The sequence below is a fragment of the Nyctibius grandis genome, chromosome 3 (assembly GCF_013368605.1).
Source record: "Nyctibius grandis isolate bNycGra1 chromosome 3, bNycGra1.pri, whole genome shotgun sequence".
Classification (NCBI taxonomy): Eukaryota; Metazoa; Chordata; class Aves; order Nyctibiiformes; family Nyctibiidae; genus Nyctibius; species Nyctibius grandis.
In genome coordinates, this window is record NC_090660.1 from 98,589,308 (window position 1) to 98,613,894 (window position 24,587).

A 24,587-nucleotide genomic window follows, 5' to 3' on the forward strand; every position below is an offset into this window, starting at 1 on the left:
GTGGGATGTGGAAGAACCGGCAAAAATGAAAGGCCCCCTACCCCCTGACAATGCAAACGTTCTTGTAAAATCATAGTAAGTTGGAGCAAACCATACACATTTGCTCACACGTTTAAGCAAACAAGGCAAAACAAAATGAGGAATTAGCATTTTCAAATCCTCTGTGTGCCTGGGACATAAACCAGAGAGATTGTGGATATTAACAGTTGACTAGCACATAAAGTATATTTTTAAAATGGCACCTGTCTGCCTGTTTGTTTTACGTGACATAAGTAAAAGGTTACATATCAAAATAAAACATTGTGTTGCATGCATGAGACAGATTCTGAAGCACACAAATCCAGCCAGGGTCCCTACACAAACCTGTGTTCAGTTTTGGAAATCAGCAGTAAACCTTGAAAAGAATACTTCAGATGTTTTACAGCAGATACAATGTTTCATAAATAAAACTTTAATATATACACTCTAAAAGTGTTCTATAATATGTAGATAATTTTTAGTAACGTCATCAGATTAAGAATAATACTGAATAGATTCTGAGAAAGTACCTTGAGTAATACAGGAAGTAGAAACAATATTCAGTGGGAAGTACAAACTGTAAAACCAATTATAAGACATGAAAATAATTAAATTGGATAGGCAGGTGAATCTATACAGTAGCCCTCTGTACAAGCTGTTTTAGCATTGCCTGGGCCAAAATCAAAAAGTGAGTTGCTGTGTAACTTGAAATTAATGGCATTAATCCTAGAACACATTAAGAAACAGAGCCTTTACTTTCCTTTTTTTTTTTAAAAAAAAAATGAAAAAAGGAGTATTAGGCTAGGATTCCCCAAACACCAATTCTGTACCATTCTGGCACAACCATTCTGGTACTATTTAATCTCTTCCAGTTGTCCAGAGACATGTGCTCATGTGCTCTGGAGATGAACACTCCAGATAACAATAGATAACAGTTGCACAGTGTTGCACTTACACAGAAAAAGCACAGAGAATTACAGAGAAATGAAATGACAGCCCACATACTTCTCAGATCTTATCAGCAGCTGAAAATAAATACACCCCCTGTGAAAATAATTCGTTGACATTGTATTACTCAGATTCCTCTCTGTAATCTTCATCTGCATTTTCGTTGTCAGGTTTTCTTTAAACCTCCACATTTATGGTCACCATATACAAGTGAGATACTTGTAAGTGTAATCAAGAAAACTGAATATTGCAAGAATATTAAAACAGAACCTGCAATTGATGGATCAAGACCTTACAATCATGTCGGATGGTTCTGAACTTGCTAACACGGTTTTTGTGGCACAGCAACTCATACAGACTCAGAAGGGGCCAGCAGCACTGAAGAAAGCCGGAGCTGATTAGGGCAAAACAGGAAATCGCGGAAAACTGCTGAAGTTCCCAATGCTCAAGTCACAGCAAGCACAGCTGTAACTCCTTAAAGATCAGTACAAGAAACCCAAAACTTGGCAGTTTTATACGCTCAACATCTTTATATACATGAACCAGTAACGCAAATGTAGAATAAAACTGTTCCTTTAAATCTTACTAACTCCAGAATATTACCAAATCTAATCAGTGGGTGCTCGTATATAAGACCAGAGTTAACACATGTTATTCATGATATGGGTGGCCATCTAGCCACCAACAAAATGTATGAGTCAGTAATGTTAGGAGAGTTGGTAGACCAGAAGAGAAGAAAAAACAACTTGAATACTATATTGATAGAGGTTTGCCTTGGGAAGCTCTTGGTGAGGAAGCAAGGATTCCAAAAGGAACATTATCCTCACGACTTTCTGGACAACAGAGTCTATTGACAAAGATTTTACTAGCCCTTTACCTGTCCCTACCAAAGTTACAGGACACTGCTTATATTACTAGACACTAAATGGACAAAACTCTTCCCAATTACATAAACGCATTCCTGAACAGGAGTAGCCAAAACTAGGAGGAGGTAAAGAAAGCCCTTGTTAGTCTCCTCAGCATTTTACTGACTTTGTAAGAAAACAAATACACCAGATGTATGAAATCACCCAGAGGTTTCAGATGTCACATCAAACCCTGTCTACTGGAAAAAAAAACAGTTACGCAGTTCAAAGCAAAAAGAGGCAAAAAGTTTGCAAAAGCCAAAGACAGATTGGGACTTCAGAAATATCATCTACAGATTTTTCACTATTATGAAGTTACCTGAAATTTGACTCTTTGACTTCTCAAATAGCAAGAACCCACTGTACAATACGATCATCTCCTAAAGTACAGGCTCCATTTCTTCTAAGGACATCTAAGTTCTCTTGCTGACAGCTACGATTTGCCCAAAATTGAGCACAAAGCCTGCACTGCAGAATGCAGTCTGGCATGTTGGCCTTCAGGGAACATAGGAAGCAAAGTAAAAATTAATGAATTGTCAGTCAACAACATATACAGACATCCTGCAGGGAAAGCCCCTAAGTGCAGGGCAAGAAAATAAATCCCACAGCACACCACCAATTTATATCTCTAAGGGCAACAAGACAACATGCATAGCACTATGAAACATAACTAGAATCTTCTACAACCTCACCAGAGACCTATAAAACACGGTGTGCTCTTATTTCCTCTTGTTACACCACAAACAAGGGGTTTATCCTTGTTTCGTGGTCCCTTAGTAGAATAGAAGACAATATTGCTGTCTCTTGTTGCCACAGGTTATTGCCTTAGGACAGTCTCTCATTGAGATACTTCCTATGAACCATTCCTGCTGCCATAGTAATCCCATAAGTGAAAAGCGTTCACAAATAATCAGTGGTGCTTCCTGATTTCTTCAGTCATGCTACAGCATTACTGTTACATCTTTACAGTTATCACCCAGCTGCCTTCTGCTTTTATGCCTCACGCATTCCCCAAGCCTACACAGAGTGGACAGAAGATGCTGCCTACTCAGTAGGAGACTATTTTTATAATAATTCTGCAGTATCGAAAGTGAGCACGCACAATATCAAGCAGGGGAGCATCAGGTTCATCAGTTTTCCAGTTCCCTCAGAGATCAATTCTAAACTACCTTGACCACAGCTGCATTTGCCTCTCCGCTGAAAGAAAATAACTCTTCAATGGATACATTCACCACTTCACCCTGTGCGCATAAAACTCACATGCTAGGGAGGAAAAAACCAACTTAAAAAACACAACAAGGCAATAATAACAGGTACTCTGTCACTGGAAGATGGTGATGAGCAAAGAAACTTTCTTGAGTAAATAAATGAAGGCATCAGATCCACACATAATATAGGCAAACTCTTTATCTTCAGTACTTCCAACAAGAGCTAGCTCCCTGGAAGTAGAAGTGGTGGCACTGCTCCTAAGAGCTCCTAAATGCACCAGGACAAAAGAACATAGCATCACAAGCAGTCCAGGAAAATTCCAGATACCATCTTAGGACTGTCACATGAAATGGAAAAAAAAGGTAAATATAGTAGATTTTTTTACTGAAGGAATATAGAAATAGTTTACTTTTACACTCAGAGAAATGTCTTGTGTCCCAGACATCCTTTGAAAAACATTTCTGGAAACTTAACCCAGTAACTTTCTCCCTTCAAAACAGATCTTTCTCAGTGCTTTTTCTTGACAAAAAGGCAATCATCTGGTTTAGCCATTTCTATCAAAAAGTTTTCAAAATAGTAACATTTGATTTTACATACACATCAGCATCAAGGAGACCTACTTGGCTGACATGCAGTGAATATCCCTAAGTTTGTCTCCCCTGACTTACAGAAAGCCTCGGCTCTGTCCCTGCACTCCCTCTTGGAACTGCCGTTTGACAATCAAGAGCCACAGCCTGCACTAATGAAGTAACTGTTTGTATCACAGAGGGCACATCTCTGGCCACTACAATAGAAATTACACCATAAACAATTCAAATTATTACACAGATGTTGTGACTTTCTTAAAGGTCTCAGGTGGCATCTTCATATTAGCCTTTTACTTTGAATAAAAAATGCGCTTTTGAAGTGAACCTCCCAAAATCCTTGGCTGCCCAATCACCGAGCAGTCTCTGAGCGTCAGTGCTACATTCTTTTCTGATGAAACTAAACCAGAAGATGTGTGCACTAAGTGCACTTAGCATGGCCCAACCGCTAACATATGCTCAGTCTCAGGTGTTGTACCTAAATCTTTAATTGCAGGTGTATTTAAAATAAAAAAGTTATTTTTACTTTAATTATATCATCAGATGGAAAAACTCCATTGCAACACACGGATTTTTGTTTTGAAAGATGTAAAAATGACTTGCAATTAGAAGAGGAAAAAGTTTGGACAACCAGTAAAATATTTTTCCTAATCCCAAGAGAATAAGACACCAGATTATTTCATTAACCAAAAACAAAGCAGCAGGTTTACAGATGGACTAAAATATGTACCATCCCCTGCTTAATTAGAAGCAAAGAAAAAATTGAGAGGACTGAACAGAACTGCAGGAAATTAACTCACGTACCACATGTGCTAACAGGCCAAAAGCCAGAGTAACCTCAAATTCCTGAACTGACACAGCACTTGGAGAGGGGGACCAAAATTCAAATGCACCCAAGGCACTGGCAGCTCATGCACACTAAGCCTGTACACGCGGCTGGAGATGTTATGTGTCGGCTTCTCTCCAGCTACGCATCCCGCGAGCATCAGCCAGGCTGGCCCCTGAATGTGGCCAGATGTCCCACTGAGGCTGCATGGCTTCAACAGCCCAGAAAATCACATAGCCACCAGAGTGCTATAGGCAGATCAGAAAAGGGTGCGTATGAGTGTTGGGCGAAAAGAGGGAAGTGAAACAAAAACTTACAAAAACTAATTATACAAAAACTCCTGCCTCATTTTGTACATATAAACCAATTTAATTCTTTTCCTTTCAATGGGTGCCAGAGGCAGTGAACAATCTTAGTTAATCTCAAATGCCTGAAGAAAGCTTATTTTTTTTAGTTGAGCAGCAATCCGGATGAGCACTGCCATGCTACAACAGACAGTGTTACTGAAGAAAAAGTGATGACAACCTGAACTCCTATTTTGTGCTACCATAGGCTCGCTTGTTCACAGCAATTATTTTGTTTATTAAATAACCAATGAAAGAAAACAGTGAAGCAGTTAGCTGAAGAGTTCCTGAAATTATTTTACTTTTAGAAATATACGCACAGGTCAAGATTTTTTGTCTGAAAATAGTAGGTGGTGGTCCAGGCCATTTAAAGGGCAACAGGGGCAGTTTTCTAGAGCAAAGTGACCCGTCTCACCCACTTGACTCCCAGCCTATGATATATGGAAAGGAATACAGGTCTTCTTAGCTAGACCACATGTATACAGAGCAATAGAGATGCTCAGGGACCTGACCTACAGCTCATGAGCAGGCTGGACTCAGGTCATGTCAAGTCCCATATTAACAGAGAACTGCCCTCACACTCACACACAAGTCTTAGCCAGCGCTTACCAGCTGAAATACAGTCCCACATGGACATGGCCCTGCTCCCCCTCTACGGACAGCAGAATGGGTCATAGGAAGAAGGACTCCTAAGAGGGTAGTAAAAAATTTGGTGTACTGGCATTCATTGTGGAAGGAGGAACACAAAAGGAGGGGAAGGAGCCTTCAGGGCTCATGACACAACCAGAGGATACAGTATTTCAAAGATAAAACATCAGTTTTAAAGGCCAGATGCATCTCTTTGCTATAAAAAAACCCAAATAAAAGTAAAAGAAATCCTACCAAAACTACCATACCATTCCAGATTTCAGAAAACTTGGCAGAACAAGCGGAAGAAGTTGAGTGTCTCTGCCACTACTGATGTGAATAAGCCCTTACTTTCCTCAGAGTTTTAGGGAAAGGAGGAAGCTCTCCTTAGCAGGCAAGTCTCACTGCTGGAACCAAAGGCAGCAGACCAAACATTAGGAAAAGGCAATGCGGTAAGAAATCACTGTGCTAGCACCTGAGAGCTGAAAAATGACACTAACTCACATACATTGCCAGTGAGATTGAGGAGGTAATGAATTGTTCACAAAGCAGTGAAGAATAAAAGGGAAAACAGGAGAGGAAAAGAAAATGCACTTTGAGAGTACAATGTATATACAAAAATGTATACATAACTATACATGGTAGAACAAAATAAACCAAGTGAGTTTACAAAAAGGGGAAATTAAGATAAAGGAAAAGCAACAGTTTTCAAATTCACATACATTACATGAAATGATACTCCAGCCCTGGCATGCCTGCACTTAATTGTGTCATACGCATCCACTTGGGCTATCCATGCAACCTCTGCCATAAATCTTGAGTTGCACCATGTCACTCATGAATTCAGCTTTCATCCAGATACAACTTTTGATTAGAGCCTCACAAGCAGACATTGTGTCTTGGCCATGTGTAGCCTGAAGAAGGGGAGAGAAAGTGAAGGAAATTACTTCAGGTAAGTATAAGATGCTTAAGTAAAAGAAGCCCAAAAAAAGAACTTGACCAAGTATGTGTCCTTGTTAACAGTCTCCAGACTGGGTCAAAGTACTCCTTAGTCTATTTTGGCCTTGTAATACGTTCCCTGTTGGATTTCTTATATACTGGAGAGATTGTTCTGCAGCATTTAAAAAAATAATAATTGGGCTCTTGGCATTTATCTCTCAGAATTCTGGGGAACTTTCCTTTTGAGTTCTTGAAAAACACTCGATTTTGCTTCTTTCTAGAGCCCTTAAAGGGGTTATTATTACAAGACATAGTGTTATGACTTTATCTAATCTGTGGTTCTTAAGGAATAGAAGGATTTACTTATATTTTTAGATTCAAAAGAGTACATTCACCACAGGACAAATACCGGACCATTTCAATAGCTAAAGGATACCTTTTATTTATAAAATGTTCTAAAAACGTACAGCTAGGCAGCAAAAAAAACAGACTTATGGCTAGCTTATTACAACCACATTTTTAACCATGCCGTGTAAATTGAGTATTTTTGCTGTAAAAACATCCATTACAAACTGGGAAATACTCCTCAGTACACAACAGTAAATGTATGCATTACTTTAACTTGTACCAGACCATTAATCACAGCACAGTCCAGCTATTAAAGCAAAAAAAGTCAACATCCGAATTTCTCCAAAAAGCCAAATACTATGGATACTCTTGATTGATTACAACAATATGTGTTATTTGGGAAGGTTCATTAAAAATAGTTCTGTTACTCTCAACTCCTAATACCCATGTTTAAATGTTTTCACCACCAAATTGCCAGTGCTTCAGGAAATTGTTACTGGGAAAAAGGCTGTCATAAACACACCATTTGGGGGGGACGGAAGGGAAAATTACCTACATGTTACAGTGACTTTCTCCTAAGTAACAAAACCCACTCTTACATGATACCTATAAAGTAGCAAGAGAATTATTTGACTCTAACACAACACGAGAACAATGCCACGAGACACAACTGCCACGCAACATGGTAATACCAACCATCTAACGACTGTCATCTCTCCATAGGCCAAGGGAGATGCTGCTGCTAATTTTATTTCCTATTTAGTTACCATTTCTGTCCTAATTAAATGAATCCACTCCTTGAAACTCAACAACAAATCCTTCAAGTCCTTCACTGTCACCGATGAGTTGGCATGAGCCCTAATATAAACACAGCAATGAGTTTTCCTGAGTATATTAAAATTCATCCCTTCTTGCCCTCATTCAGAGCTGGGATGCCTGAGTCTCCAAGCAGCTTCTTAAAAAAAACAAAACAAAACAAAACAAAACCAAAACCACACCACCAAAGCTGATATAATCTGGGGAAAATTGTGAAGTTCCACCCTTCATTCACCTGAGGAAAGTGGGATAGTGCAGTATGAGAAGGAGGACACTTTCTTCTAAGGTGCTGGCAGGATATTTTGGAGAACTGCCACAATCCCATTAGCAGTTATTCATATTATAGGTTCACATGTAAATACACAGACCCAAGAAGGTTCTGGTCAACAAAGCAGCAGTATACAAATTTCAAGAATGCAAGACTTTCTTTCACAACACTCAGAAGTTTTTTATCAGGTTTTTACCTTTCAGCTCTCACCCTTCTAACACGCTACTCCCTGCAGCAACACAGTATTTCCCATCAGTCAATCAAAAAGGCAAGCGACTCGAACAAACAGTGCCCCAGAGACTGACAAGAAGCACCACATCCAGCAGAGAGTCCATCCAGCACAGCACATCGGTAGGACAGACAAGGAGACACACAGCTGGTGATTAAGAGAAAACATAGGAGAAGGCATGGAGATAAGAGAATCCATCTTGCCTACAGCAATACCTGTTTTCTGTTAGCAACAAGACAAACAGATCTAGGCATCGCAGCGTGGCAGAGGTGACAGACTGGACCTGAATACCTCCCTTAATATAGGAAAAAACAGATTAACCAATCCCTCCTCTCACCCAAAAAAACCCTAAGTGAAGGTATGTGAAGAAAGGGCAGAAAGTACATTTCATGAAAAAATGCTTCCTGGCAGCATCTAAATTTGAAATTGCTTTTGGGAATGACACCTCAGCTCCCAGCCTCGATTAAGGATTCAATACTTCTAAACATGCATTTGGCATCTGTTTCTCCTCTGTTTTCATTCAATTCTGAAATAGCCGTAATGCCAGTACCCAGACCTAATAAACAGGTTTTACTACCTTCAGTCTCCACCTCTGTTCCTCACCTCTAAATTTTCCATTACATGTTAAAATGCATTTCCATAAATAGTCTGGCAAACAGAATATACAAAGAGTCACTTTTAAAATGAACACTTCTGCAAGACACCAGAACTAAGGATTGGATAGATCACTGTTCAGATCATCTTCTAGTTTTCAGATAATCAACAGATTATAGATTGCAATATTCTTTGATGATATCAAGTATGACTACTTAGAAAACAAAATTTTTTGTAAAATTGTTTTTGAAACTTAGTCTACTCTCTGTTCATTATTATTAAATTTATTAGAAAATTATAAGTATTAGAAAATTTATTGTAAACATTGCTACATTTGTTGGGAATCAAGAAATACACTAGTGTAGTTTGGATACTATCTGAATTCAAAGCACTTTACTTTTGAGAAACCATTTTAAACAGGTAATGTTTGCTTCTCTAGGGGAATATGGAGCATACAAAAATGCTATCAAGCAACTACGCTGGCAGCAGAGCTGTCCTCTGCACACGATCCAATACAGTTAGCTGGCATTACTGCCTTTCTCAAACTTTTAGAAGCATCACAAATGGTGCTGCTTGCACACTTCTCATACTGCTGAGATGTGACGACTTATGTTTTGTCTCAAATGGTGGAACCAAGCATGCTTCCAAGCGTCTGTCCCAGCCACTTCCCACTCCCAGTCTCAAGCAAGACCCAAAGCCATACCACCCCTTCCCACTTCCCAGCATGGACTTCTGTAGAAAGAAAACCTAGATGCATAGATCAAAAAGAAGCCATGACGTTATCCAAACAGAACACAATTCCAGTTTGTGACGTGGCATGTATTCAGGGTCAGGTTAGCTGCTGCCGATGACTTCTCCGTGGGTGGACTCATTGTGCAACTAGAGGGAGGAATAAATGGCCCGTACTGCTCTGAATATATACTGTCCAAAAAAAGAACGATATTACAAAATACAGCACCTCACAGAAAACTAAAAATGCTTATTTCAGAAATGTAAAACTATATATAATAAGTAACATACTAAGACATCTAAAACCACTTAATTTTTAAGAAATCATGATTTCAACCTACCTTACTTAAAAAGCAGAGTGAGAATTACAAAACTGACTGCTAAAGCACTCAAAATAATTATGTTCAAAGCAGACGACTCCTTCATCTAGTACAAGTCAGCCTCATGCTAGGAAAATTACAAATACAACAGAAACTGTACCCTTACATTCTAGTCAAATACACAGAATGCCCAGTTCTTACCATCACTGACAGTCTGGTATATGTTGTCACCAAAGACATTTGATTTTGGTTGATCTTGATATTTATGGTAGCCTTGAGAATGCACGAAGTTCTTTAAAACAAATATCATACAAAATTTGGATCAGTAACAAAAGAATGAAAACATTTTGAAAGAATGACAAAGCACAGGGGAAAAGAACTATTGTGCAGCCAATAGTTTCAAAACTGAACACCCACTTGTAACTGGCAATGTTTAAGTCATAGAGAATAAAAATGCCTGCCCAGAAATGACATGTGAACTAAAGGCTGAAGTGTGAGTCACAGGGAGAAAAGAGAAAAATGCTTACCTATCAATAGAAAAAGAAGCAATGGATCTAATGAGGGATGCCACTGCTCCAACTTTCGCAGCTTCCACTGCTCCCTGTAATCTGTAACGCACAGTTTCACCATAATTGATGAAAGGTTCGTTGTAGACAACAATCTTCCCCTCGGCCTCCTGAGCTCTTTTGTGCAGTTCATCAAAAGAGGCTACCACTATGACTTCCGCTGTAATTCCTGAAAGAAAGTATTACAGTGGCTTTAACATTGTTTTCCTGTAACTCTCCTACAGCAAGTTTTAACAGACAGAAAAGCATGGACTGCGCAGAACACAAGAAATCAGATTTAACTTCTTACTGGAAAAGGAAGACTACGTGAAATGCTTCATCAGGGATTGGTTCTAAATCGCTGTAATAGCACCCTGAACCAAGTACACACAGTTCTGTAAACCATGGTATCAGGTTGGTATTAAAACATAACTTGAAGGGCAAGAAGGATACACAGGGGGAATTCTGTTCTCTGCATGTGCTTTAATGGCTCACTGCAATCATTTATAAAAAAAAAAACATTTGCAAAAAGCTGCCTATGGGATTAATAAAAAAGACAGTAATCTTTTCATGGAATTGTTTTGCTATGTTGCTAAACAACTTAGCTTAACATAAGACAACTGGAAGCACATATTTTTAGACTGAAATACTTATAAAATTATTTAATCCATAAATGAAATTAAATTAAAGCTTTGCAGTTTCAACAAATTCTGCAGTATGCTTATAAATTAAAAAAAAAGTCTTCATATTTAATTCCGGCAAATACCTCAGTTCTACTGGATCTCCTTCTGGGAGTTGTCCCAGAAGCCCTTCTTCCCCAGTTACGACACAGAGAACACAGGCAGGTGCTTCTGCAGAACTATTCACACATGGTAAGTTAGATCCCACACAGCTCTTTGTTTTTAATAGTTAGAATAGTTTGAAATTGCTATATTATCTTGCTTGAAAAAACAAAGGATTTCATAGATAAGTAGTTTTTCCCAAAGCCAGAGAATCCTTCTAACTTTTTAGAACATTAATTGAGGAACTATATTTCACAGCATTTAAGAAGTAATTCATTAAAACGACCACAATGCTTCAAATCCAATTTTGTTGATTGGTTGCAGAGATAAGTAGAAACAGCTTAACATGGGCTACTACTTTTCCTCTAAATATAGAAGATGTAATGGATGCCTGAAATTTTAGTGTTGCATGTTTCACCTAAAAGCCACAAAATACGTCAGTGAAAACTAAAACTAATAACAAATGTCTAGCAAGGATTTGTCAAAGAAGTCAACCTATCATGTTTTTAAGAAGAAAATGTTTCTCCTTGAAATTCCTCTTTCTTCTTTTTGTGATATAAGAATTATTTGGAGAAGATTTCAAAGGCTTGTATCTGAGACTGTAATACACAAGAAGAACTGATAGAAAAATAGGAAGATCATCTCTCCCAGCACCAGTGTATCCAGGCTCATGGCTTCTTTAAGATCAAACTATAGCATACTTCAAAACTTTAAAGAAACTGTTTCACACAAAAAAAAAGCTTGATTTCTTAAGAGTGCACCACTAAGAGGGCAAGAGAGTGCAGCACTGCTACAGCACAAGCTGGTGAGTTTTAGCTACAGAACTAACATAGTGTGAGAGGTGTAAAAATTTTAACTGAATAACTATTCGGATTCTTATCTTTACCGAAAGAGGCACAGAGAGCCAAACCAGAGAATCACCTTCAAATTTCACTAGTTGTTGTTGGCAGGTAGGTGAGCATGCTAACAGACTCCAGCTGCTTCTAATGAACTGCAGGTTCAGCTGCCTACCCAAGGAGCATCCCAGCAACAGGATCATTCTGGGTATGGAACCGTGCCACTGTAAATAAAGCCAGGTATCTGCAAAATTTCATTTTCCACAAGAAAAGTCATGGTCTCAGGAGGTTGATACTGCAATCCGTATTTCATATTAGCTCTCCCCAATGCTCCACTTGGATCGTGCAGCAGGCACTGGAAGGGCACATGTTGTATTAGCGCCTGTTCATCAAGGGAAGCGAGGAGTGTAACTCTTCTTGGCGTTACTTTACTGCATTAATGAACAAACACCAACTCTGGATGATTTTTAAAGAATGCTACAGACAGCTAGCAACTATCTATAATCCCTAAGAAATATCACGGAGAAGTACATTTATGGCCCTCCTTAGACGACAGGCATCAGGAGTTTGTACAGTGAACTTTGTGGGAATTAAAGCTAAGAAAAAGAACACAGAGCTGCAAACTCCAGCCCAGTATCTCTACTTTTGAATGTTCCCACAGAAGCTAAATAAAGCCATCCTTTGACAAAATAAAACAAAGGTTCTCTCTGCAAGTTTAACTTAATGGCAGCATGGTATACATAAGGCATTAATCACCGTGCCTTCCATAACAAAATAAAACTTCACTCTTGTGTAACTTCTGACTAATTCAACGTCTCATTTGCATTTTAGTCCCATTTTATAGCATTTCAGTCTCATCTATCGAAGCAACAAGAGCAATGGTTATCATAAATAAACACGTGGACACACATACACAAACCACCCTAAGACTCTTGTGCAAAGGAGAAACGAAACAAAAAAACAACAGTTTATCAGTTTAAGGGGAATGAGTTATTCCTTTTCAGAATGGGAAATGCCTCACTTTACTGAGCCTTTAAGCAAATTAACCAACCTCTACCCCTAGCATCTCCTACCAATTCAGTGCCTCACGGCTCTGCTTCCCATGTCAAAAGCTGTTCTGTTTCTTTCCTCCTGCCATCATTATCTGATCCAGAGCTTGTCTTTGAATGATCAAACAGAAGTCTTCAGAAAACCCATGTAAGGAGGGAGCCGGATTGCCTGCTTACTTAAGCAAGATACAAAGATTATAACCCACGCAGTCCAAGAGACTAATACAAAGCATTTGACGAATTAGCTAAGTAAAGGGCATGAAGTGTAGAAGACAGAATTACGAACATGATAAACTTGGCTGACTATATGAAGCTGAAGACTATTTATTTATTCTTACCATGTGAAACATCATACATATTGTTGCATTGGGCCAGTGAGCAAAAGAATCTATGTAGTACTATGGGTTTCCTCCCATTTCTCATATTAAACAGTGAACTGCACCCTGTCATTTCTGAGAATTAAGGTACAGGAAAGTGTGTTAATGGTGGGAACAAGCAGGCAACTTTCAATTACCAACAAAATTACATATTACAGAGTCCTCTGTACGCAGAAATGTACGTTTCTATTTAAACACCTGGATATGCCAAAACTTTGACGATCACACTGCCAGTTGAAATACATGGCATGGTATGCATTAGCAAAGTCTAAAATCTCTCACAGGCAGAATAAAGGCAAGTCTGATTACAGTTACTCTTTATTAGACACAGAAAGTCCAATTTTTATATATATATATATATATATATATAAAAGCACCTGTAAATCAGCTTTCTGCAACATTGACATACATCAGAAGTCTGATCCTTGGCATGAACAATTCTGTCTGGAGAGTCACCTCCTAGCACCTGCTTACCTGCCAGCAATCATGCCAGAAGTAGATTAGTTCAAAGGGAATTCCCCATGAGATAACTCCCAAGATTAAATGCAGCAAACATTTAAGCCATTTTAGTATCTGGAGCTATGCATTTGTCTGTGTTAGTAACAGGTTTCAGAGAAGATTAAGAAAATAAAGGGAAATCCACCCTATTATCAGATTTTAAAAACCGATTAATCTCTATTAAAACATCAAGAAAACTTCATACAGAATATCGTTGCTGTTCTTGGCCACACCAGGGCAAGACATGGCAAGACTTTACCATACTGAGTATCAGGAATTCCTGAGATTTGGGAACCCTGTCTCTATTGGTTTTTAGCTATTACTATCCTAGAAACACTCAGCTCATAAACACATAGAAATTCAACCTAGTTAGTTACGATCAAATGCTGTATTAAAAGAAGAATTTAGGAAAGCCAGAAAGAAATATCATTTGCATACTGTTTAATCTTACTGGATACTAATTTCCTGATTACTCATCCATGGCCTTACTCTCTGCTTTTTTCCCCCCAGTCTCATTTTTGTCATCCAGTTAACAGCAACAGTCCCTTGGAGATCTAGTTCCAAAACCAAATGTAGCCATTATTAATTTGACAATAATTTTTTTCATTAACAGCAAGTGAACAACTCACCCTTACATACCTTCAAAACTCCACTTACTTCACACTGTGTTAACTTAAGAATTATGATTTCTCTTACAAATCACACTATGAAACAGCGATGCTGCTGGTCCGCATGCACTAAAGCTGCCACTGTCAAATAAATAATCTGATGGGCAAGACAATTTTGGCTTAAAACAATTAAAATACATTATTTCTAGGTCTAGATACAACAAAGATGGAAACTACATCACTGAGTCTCCACTAAACTCCCCTGTGTGTTATATATTTAAAATTTTTGCATCCTAAGCATAAAATACTGCCTGAAGTAACAACACAAAAAGTCAACAGCACATCTAACTGTTCTAGTGCTGGTGGGAGATTATGAAACTGGGGAAGAACGTATCTGAAGCACATCCTGGCCTCTGCAGTCATGAGAGCAAGAGGGAGACAGAGTGCTACCTCCCCGTGCATCAGAACCAGGCACCAGGACACCAGGACCAAGAAATCAAGACACTTCTTCGTGGAAGGAAGAAGACAAAGAATGAGTAGGAGCAGCAACACACCACAAGAGCAGTGCATGAAGCCTACCTGATAATCGCAGCCCTGCCTCGCAGACTAGTGACATCAGACCATGTTGATTCCCTCGTTTCTTTTCTACTGGATGGCTGCCACTTCTCACATTTCTCCATTTCCACCTCAGCTCTCCCACAAAGCTAATTTAGCCTGGAAGCTGCCCATCAAGGTATGCTGTATTCCTTGCTGACCCTAAGCACACGGCAGTGGTAGCCCCAAGGTTTTCTAACCTTAGCCTGGCTAATCCATTTGTCCTTCAGGCTTGACCATCTCCCCAGGATAAAAGTACCATAGCTCTACTTCTTTCAGAAATGGCCCACATGTACTGTCTTGTGCCTGTTTGCAAGGTAGCTTCTTTCACAGTTACAGAGAACCTAGACATTTTTTTGCATGGGTCACAGGAAAGAGCTGCATGTACCAAGTTATAATGTAGCAGCTGGGACATGCAGTTCTCCTGTAAAAATGGCAGTCTTGGACCCTGGATGTCACATCGCCCTGCACAGAACCAAAGCATGTGCCAGAATCAATACTCCTGGATGAGGATGTAAGAAGACTGAGCCGGCAATGTGCGCATCAGCCCAGAAGGCCAATAGTATCCTGGGCTGTATCAAAAGCAGCGTGGCCAGCTGGTCAAGGGAGGTGACTCTCCCCCTCTACTCTGCTCTCATAAGACCCCACCTGGAGTACTGCGTTCAGCTCTGGGGCCCCCAACATAAGAAGGACATGGAGCTGTTGGAGCGAGTCCAGAGGAGGGCCATGAAGATGATCAGAGGGCTGGAGCACCTCTCCTATGAAGACAGGCGGAGAGAGTTGGGGCTGTTCAGCCTGGAGAAGAGAAGGCTCTGGGGAGACCTTCCTGCAGCCTTCCAGTACCTGAAGGGGGCCTACAGGAAAGCTGGAGAGGGGCTTTTTACAAGGGCATGTAGGGACAGGACGAGAGGGAACGGTTTTAAACTGAAAGAGGGTAGACTTAGATTAGATATTAGGAAGAAATTCTTTCCTGTGAGGGTAGTGAGACACTGGAAAAGGTTGCCCAGAGAAGTTGTGGATGCCCCCTCCCTGGCAGTGTTTAAGGCCAGGCTGGATGAGGCGTTGAGCAACCTGGTCTAGTGGAAAGGTGACCCTGGCCATGGCAGGGGGGTTGGAGTTAGATGATCTTTAAGGTCCCTTCCAATCCAAACCATTCTATGATTCTATGAAGATGAAACATGCAACAGGGAAAAAATAGATATATAGGTCTGCAGATAGGGAAGAAAGGTAGTTGTTGAGACAGGTCAAAGAAAAGGAGGTTTTGGGGAGTAGAGGGAAAAGGCAAATATATTCTTGAAAGCTAAGTAAGATTAGGGACCTGGCATTATATTCTATTTATGTTCAGCATCCTCTAAAATCAGCCCATAAAACAATTTTCCCCTCAACTTCTACCTCTTTTAAAAACACGTTGCTTTTCAGCTCTCTCCAGGAATTAGTTCACCTTTCCCCTCAACAGCCCACGTAATTCAACGTGATTTTCAGAAAAAAAAAACCAATTTCTGGGTCCATAATGAACTCATCAAATTAAAGCTTAGTGTCAGGCTGAACCAAATGAAAGTTTCATATCATCACTTTTTTTTTTTCTCCCTCAAAAATTATTAGCATGTACTGAAAATTTAAAATACTTTTAACACCTAGTAACACATTTGGCTTATCAACACATATCAATATGTATTGATATAAGAATTATAATATGAAGAAAAGATTAAATATTTTAGGGGAACTGTGAAATGAAGAAGAGGGCTTTTATCAAGAAGGAAGATTTTGTAAAATCTGAATATACTTCTGGAAAATGTGACCTCACCTACTCTGTGGAATAGCAAAGAGAATTACTTCATGAAACTAAAACTGTATAATAAAATTGCACAGGCGAGTTATCCAAAAAGGGTAGGAAGCTGTTCAGCTCTGATGCATAGCACAGAGACTAAATGTATTACTCCGTTCTTTAAGAAGAACACAGAGAAAAACAAACACTACATAATACTTACATTTTTGACAAATATGACTTACAATTTCCAGCAGGTACTGGATCTCATTAGAATGGTTTGGTTTCAATAACATGTAGATTACTGTGCAGCAGTAAATCCTAGCAGCAAGGGGGTTGGACTCGACCCTGAGCATGAAGCCTTGGATGCCAAAAGAGCAGGGCAACAGGTCTGGTTCTCCCAGAAGCAGCCTGGCACAGGACACGGGCTTGCTATGCAATCTCTGGGGAGAATCAGGCACCCAAGAACAGGATCCAGAAGAACCAGTTTCAGAGCACACAGATGCCCAAGGCAGGAAGCATGGAGGGCAACCATTCCCTCCTTAGCGAGTCAAGATGCCAGTCACTGCAGGCTGTCCCCTGGGAGGGAAGGTGGCAGTGCCACCCAGCTGTGCATGCATTCCCCAAGCAAGCAGAAAATCATGTTCAAATCCTGCTTTTGTTTGTGTGAGGCAGGAGCTTCAGCCAGGGCTTACCATCCTTGAGGTAACCACCCTCAACCTAGCAACACTGAAAAGGGCCAAGACCTCAAAATTCAGGTTTTTTCCATTGCCAATCCATACAGTTCACTTGAACATTCATTAAAGCAGTGAATGGAACCCATGTCCTTCCCAGACAGAACATCCGCCTCAAAGAGACACAGCTACGCCTACTCTCTAAATCTTTGAAATGCCACTGAAGTAACTGAACACCACAGCATCTGAGGTCCTTTATGGACGTCATCTTTTACATTCCAAGAAAAACAGCAGCATAATTATCATACCGCAAGCAGCACTGCTCTAAGTAACAATAAACAATCCAGGCACCCAATACTGAGGCTAATGGTCTCAAGACGTGAATCAATAGCTCCTCATACACAGAAAAAGAGAGATCCAGTGAAGACAGAAGAAGGGCTTTGCCGTGCACTGTGTTCTCATGCCTACAACTCTCTCCAACCCCTGTTCTCAGCACTGAACCCCTCATCAAAGGGAATACCCAAGTCCCTCCCAGGATCTCCTCCTCTCCCAGTAGGTCAGTGGTGATCCAAGATACTGGCAACTCAATGGTAATTCCTCTGATACACATAAAAATTAACTTTTTTGTTTGCCTTTTGTTAATCTAGATGAATTCCCTAATCCACTTCACCACTGAGAAACAAAAAAAAGGAGGGTCAACACTAGGGAAAAACACATCAGCCAGGACTGGGGCTAGGCCACTTCTTTCAGCAGCATCCCTGGCTTAAAAAGACTGTGAGCCTACGGCAACAGCACACGCCTTCAACAGTTTTGAGACACATATTATCCCCATTTTATAAATAACAGGCTGGAACTATTCTCATACTATCTAAGTGGCAAAACTCCCACCATCTTCTCTAAGAGCAAGACTGGACCAAATGTTGTTGATAGTTAAACAAAAAAACCCACGGCTCGAACACAAAAACTAGGAAAAAGTCTGCCAATACATCATCTTCATATTTATATTATTTCAGTTTCGCTGCAAGAAACAGTACATAGAAACCAGAGACTGTTCCTTTTTTGAGGAGACATTTTGGGCAGGCTGCATTCTGGGGCTGGTTCTACTTGTCAGTATTTCTTTAAAATGAAAGGGCAGAGTCACCCATCAGGGAAAAAAAAGTGCATTTTAAAACACATGCAAAAAATATGAATTCTTTGATACTTTATGGTCAAACATCTGCTAAACTACTACTTTCCTTCAATTACGGGATTCTCAAAGCAACAATTATATCTATTTTCCTCAGAATTTGGGGGATATAATCAGTACTACCAGAAATCAACACAGTCTCTCTATATATATCTGTATGTTTTGCCAATGTTGAAACACTGGGAATGATACAAGGACACTGGCTAAATATGGTAAACCTCCAGTCTGTCAGCTCCCTAAACTGAGCACTTTATAACATTAAACTCTGTTTGTCACCTAGGAACCCATTTCTTTGAGGTGGTGACCATTTTCAATCTCTGCTGACTTCTGGAAATCCAGGTCACCCTGCATTTCATGTTTCTCCTCTCCCAGTCACTGAGACAGGCAGGAAAGTAACTCCCTCCTTGTAAGGAGATCAAAGGAAGTGAAAACTTTCTCTTTGACCCAACACTTTCAAATCTTGAGATACACTGAAAGGGAAAACCATTTTTTTCCTCTTCAATAAAAAAAAATCTAACCTTTTCTGTGCTGCCCCTTTTTGCTGTGTAAATCAGACTGAATCTGGAAACTTGACATCCTGGCATGTTGCCCAGTCCTGAAGAAGAAAACAGGGAAATGTGGATTTTATCCACAAGATCACAAGGTACCGAAAAGCCTTCTGCACATCACCATCACTGTTCCAACTTTGAGTGAGCCAACCAGCTCTATACCAAACTCATACCTGAGGCAAATCCCAGCAAATCCAATAAACAGGCAAAGCTCTGTCCACATCCCATAAGGTTTTCAACCCCATAGGCATAGGTTAGATAGAAGACCTGCAGGAAGAGACACTCCTTATATGCTGGAGTCAATACTAGCTCAGGCTCCAGGGCTAAAATACTGCTACTGTTAGGGTGTCCTGTTCCGGCCCTGAAGGATCATGGATTTTTTCCACACACTCACATGGCGTATGCCAAAATGGAAAGTGAGCAGCCTCAGTGTGTGCTCTGGCCATTGGGTCACTCTTAGGAAACACTGGTTTGAATTTCCTTGGACAGCAGCGAAAATAAACCTTGAATTTCCAACATCCAAAGCCAGGTTTCTAATCGCTGTTAGGCTATTGCCATGTTAATAAAGTGCCCTTCAGAGCACTAGCTTGGGGAGCTGAGCTCCAGGAGGAGCTCTGCAGGCACCAGGGGCCACCGAGTCCAGCATGAAGCACTAAGCACATCCAGAGAGAAGCAATGTTTCGAGTTTCTGCCAATGCTTCCTATTTTCTTAGCTCATCGAGTCTCAAGTCTGGAGGCACATAACGGGAAGGGAGGAATACAGGACATAACTGACAGGGTGAGAAAGCAAGAAATGGTCTTTTGTACCTCCTGCTGGGATGGAGGAGTCACCCCCTCTCATCTTAAGCCCATCCCCAGACCTTAAAAGACAAAAAGTTCAGCCAGTGCTGTCCTCTGGCTCTAGGTAGGCATCAGTAGAGTCAAGTGATCTGTCTGGGCTCTACAGGGACAGTGGTTTGTAAACTGACGGGTCCGAAACATATCCTGATAGGAACACTGATTTAAAGCACGCAAAGTCCAACTGGTGTTCGATCACTAGCGGTGTTCCCCAGGGCTCAGTTTTGGGGCCGGTGCTGTTCAATATCTTTAGAGATGATCTAGACGTAGGGATTGAGTGCACCCTCAGCAAATTTGCAGATGACACCAAGCTGGGTGGGAGTGTCGATCTGCTGGAGGGTAGGAAGGCCCTACAGAGGGATCTGGACAGGTTAGATAGATGGGCCGAGACCAACGGCACGAGGTTCAACAAGAACAAGTGCCAGGTCTTACACTTCGGCCACAACAACCCCATGCAGCGCTACAGGCTGGGGAAAGAGTGGTTAGAAAGCGGCCCGGCGGAAAGAGACTTGGGGGTGCTGATCGACAGCCGGCTAAACATGAGCCAGCAGTGTGCCCAGGTGGCCAAGAAGGCCAATGGCATCCTGGCCTCTATTAGGAATAGTGTAGCCAGCAGGTCTAGGGAAGTGACTGTCCCTCTGTACTCGGCACTGGTGAGGCCGCACCTTGAATATTGTGTCCAGTTCTGGGTCCCGCACTTCAAGAAAGATGTTGAGGTGTTGGAGCAAGTCCAGAGGAGGGCGACCAAGCTGGTGAAGGGTCTAGAGGGTATGACCTATGAGGAACGGCTGAGGGAGCTGGGGTTGTTTAGCTTGGAGAAGAGGAGGCTCAGAGGTGACCTTATTGCAGTCTACAACTACCTGAAGGGAGGTTGTAGTGAAGTGGGAGTCGGCCTCTTCTCCAGGGCAACTAGCGATAGGACAAGAGGACACAGCCTCAAGCTTCGCCAGGGGAGGTTCAGGTTGGACATTAGGAAGAATTTCTTCTCAGAAAGGGTCATTAGACATTGGAATGGGCTGCCCAAGGAGGTGGTGGAGTCACCATCTCTGGATGTGTTTAAGAAAAGACTGGACATGGCACTTAGTGCCATGGTCTAGTTGACAGGGTGGTGTCAGGGCAAAGGTTGGACTCGATGATCCCTGAGGTCTCTTCCAACCTGGTTGATTCTGTGATTCTGTAATAACTATCGAGCTAATACCAAACAACTTCAGGGATCACCTGCATAGTCCACACGTTAGAGGCAGCTCTGAAGGCTGTCTCTGCCCCTGGGCAGAACCCAGGCGCCAATGGCCAGATCATGGAGCCAACATCTGAAAGCCAGTCCTTGGCCTTTAATACATCCCTCTGGCAAAGCTTGGCACGGCAGCGGTAGATCTCCCTGGTTTGATCCCATGGAGCAATAGCAGCGCAATGGCAGGAGAATCAGCATCAAGCATCTCATATTGAGTTGCACTGTTTTGATTACAGGATGACTCACACTCCTACAGCTTCTTGGCTAAAACAAGACAGATCAGAACTGCCAATATTCCCTCACTGAGAGAAATTGTTCAAATATTTCCGATGTGATTTAGGGCAGCCGCCTATTCCTTTTTCTCAGGAATAGGGCATGGTGACAATTGCTGCTTAGCGCAGAGGGAGAGGATCTGGGAATGAATTCCTCCGAAGTGATGAGGCAGTGGTTTTAATAGTCTAACCACACATTTTTCTGAGTTTTAGGACAGGCGCTTTTCTGAGCAGCACACCTTGCAATTCTCTTGCCCAGAGCGCCTGGTGACAAGCGGCTCTTGCCAGGCATTTCCGTCAGCCAGGCGGCCAGTCCAGTGATGGGAAGAACAAGAGCCAAGAGCTCACCAGGGACCAGCTACCCCACATGACCTCCTCCAGCATGAAAACCTGTCACAGCTTGCACAGAGCAACATGAGACCAACAGAAATCATAACAGCGCCACGAACAGTAGGATAGATTTTTAGTCAGAAGATAATTTAATCAAAATGATTCCACCAAGTGTGAGAAACTGCCCGCTCTTCTGTGAGGGATCTCATTGCCATGCAGTTTTCCAGCACCAACACACACACCTCTTTACAAACATGTAAGATCTCAGAGAAAGCAAAAATGTGAGGAAGAATAATGTGGGGGTTTTTAACATTACTCTGTATGAACCAGCACTGGATAATACAATCTTATCTTCCAAGACATCACCAGCCACAGGTACTAGCCGGACCACTCAGTCGTCAGTATAAGAAGATCTTTACAGATGAAAAAGAAGGACATGGTTAGCCTCTGTGAGCATTTTTAAACATGTAAGTTCAGTATCTGTTTAAATAAAACAAAGGCAAACCTAAGAGTAAGACCAGTGAAGTGCAAATAACTACACAGCTAGGAAAGGGAAGCGAAAAACAGACTTCTCGGGATGTGAAGATGTTCGCCAAGATTAAATTGCAGGTTCTCTTTGCAGGTTCACTTGCTCAACACTAAAAACCACCATTTTAATTTTAGCTTCCTTTTTAGGAAGCTTGGAATAGGACTGCCAAGGATAAAGTAAGTTGTAGGTTTAACCTTTGCTGTAAATATTCTCCTATCAAAGCACTAAGCCTTAGACATATAATGGGATAAACAGATATTATTAATGGTTTTAGTTTTTCGCTTTAGGCATGTGTTTACCTCAATATGACAGAAATACCTAAGATAAAATTTACAGTAGCAGTTTCCCAAATCAAGTAAGATTTATTCCAAACATTCCTTAAATTACCCAGTTTTACTTTGTTGCATTTTGAAGGGCTATATATTTTTTCTAAACAAAACAGCTTTTATACATTATTTCTTTCATTTCAAACAGAAAGCTCACTATCGCAAAAATTTACAATTCTTAAAAAATTTATGAGTATCATGTTACCTTTTATTTCCTAAACTAAATTTATTTCCTCATAAAGGAATAAGAATGCTTTTGAAGTGGTCTAGGAATAAGTCTACTGTCATTTATGGAGAGTAGTCACAGAAGGTGGTTGTCATCTGGCCTTTAAATAGCAATCCTGAGAAAGCCCCACATCAATATGTACAAAACCAGAATCTTATAACTCATTTCGTTTGCAAGCAAGCTAACACTTTGGGGCTAACAGCCGAACTTTGCTGAGCCCAGCTAACCATCATTCGTGTTCCCGAAGTAACGTATCACATGCGATCCACTAAAACGCAACACACAGTTCAGTAACAGGTAAGTGCCAAAGACTCCAAGGTGAGCATGAGACAGGGGGTGGAGAGAAGAGGGAGGAGGGGTGGGGGAAGGAAAGGACAAACAGATACCAATTGCCACGCTTAGTGAGGGGCTGCCACTTTCCAAGCTCAGCACGAGACTCTCCTCCTCTTCCTGCTGTCTTGTTTTTTGCCAGAGTGAAGTGCTAGGTTTGGCAGGACAGGACACAGCAAGAAAAGCAGAAATCACACATCAGCTCAACACCTGATGGAAAACTTCGCTGGCCAAAATGAAAAAGAAGGGCTGGAAACCCCCAGATTACAAGAACAAGTTGCCCACCATCCTCAGGGGAGGAGCAGAATCTTTGCAAACGAGGTTCAGCAGTGTTAAACAAAAGGGTATAGATTTAATGGAGAGTTCAGGAATCAACTGTGATTTTACAAGCCGGTTCAACCAAACTGAATTAAACCAAACGGCATCATTCACAACCGTGTCATACAGAGAAGTCCCAGAAAAACAGCATCTTGTCTTGCAGAATGATTATAGCAGGAAGAAAACTTCAGTTTGTCCATTGAGAGAAGCAGTAGTTAGGGGTACAATACAGTTGGGCATTAAAAAGCAAGGGATACTTAATTGCAAAAGCAAGAGTTACCTTCTGGAGGAGTTGCAACACTGCTCCCGAGTCCCAAAATAGCAATGCTGTGATTCCTTGGTTCCAGCATCACTGCAAACTCTTCTCCTCTTTCCCAGTGTGGTACTTTCACAGGCTCCAGATGCACATTCTCCAGCCCATCTTCCTGCAGGGCACTGAACATATACCTGATGGCTGCATCTAGATTTTTCGAACCGCTGAGTCTAGGTCCTATGGTATCGGCAAAAACTGCTAATCTTTCATAGGATCTGTTCTGAGCTTTTCCATGAACAGCAAGATCAATAATAGCTTTAGCAATATCAGTATAGCCAGCTATCTCATTTTTAATGCCTTCAAATGTTTTCAGGTAACTGCCATCTCTTTTCAAAGATTTCCCAGCATACTGTGGTAATAAATTCATGAAAAATATTAAAAATATGTACTTCATTTTTTCTCTTTTTTCCACAGAAAGCCTGTTGAAGACATAAAAAGAAAAAAAAAAGAATATTTTTAAAAAAATCATACAGCTATCAGCAATACTTTTTGTTATTTGGATTGGCAGACAGACCAAAATGAAAAGAAATCAGTTTATCATGAAAACGCTTTGATCTGAACTGGCAGGAAAGTAAACTCAACTTGGAGACACAATTATTGAAAGCAAATGAAAAAGATACTTAAACCACTGGACACAATCTTTGTTGTGGTCTTCAGAAACATCCTTGGAATGCTGCATCTCTTTAAATAACCACATCCTTCACTGAAT

The 24,587-nt window shown here is 40.8% G+C and overlaps 1 protein-coding gene across 1 annotated transcript in view; it reads right to left on the reverse strand.

Annotated features, from left to right (window-relative positions):
• Positions 1–24,281, reverse strand: part of CPQ (carboxypeptidase Q) — a 148,427-nt gene extending 124,146 nt beyond the window's left edge. The window contains exons 1-2 of the mRNA XM_068396996.1: positions 23,846–24,281; positions 10,232–10,439 (exon numbers count right to left, since the gene is read on the reverse strand). Coding sequence (XP_068253097.1) covers positions 10,232–10,439; positions 23,846–24,272 — 635 coding nt within the window. The 5' untranslated portion in view covers positions 24,273–24,281. The remainder of the gene's footprint in view (positions 1–10,231; positions 10,440–23,845) is intronic.
• Between the last annotated feature and the right edge of the window lie 306 nt (positions 24,282–24,587).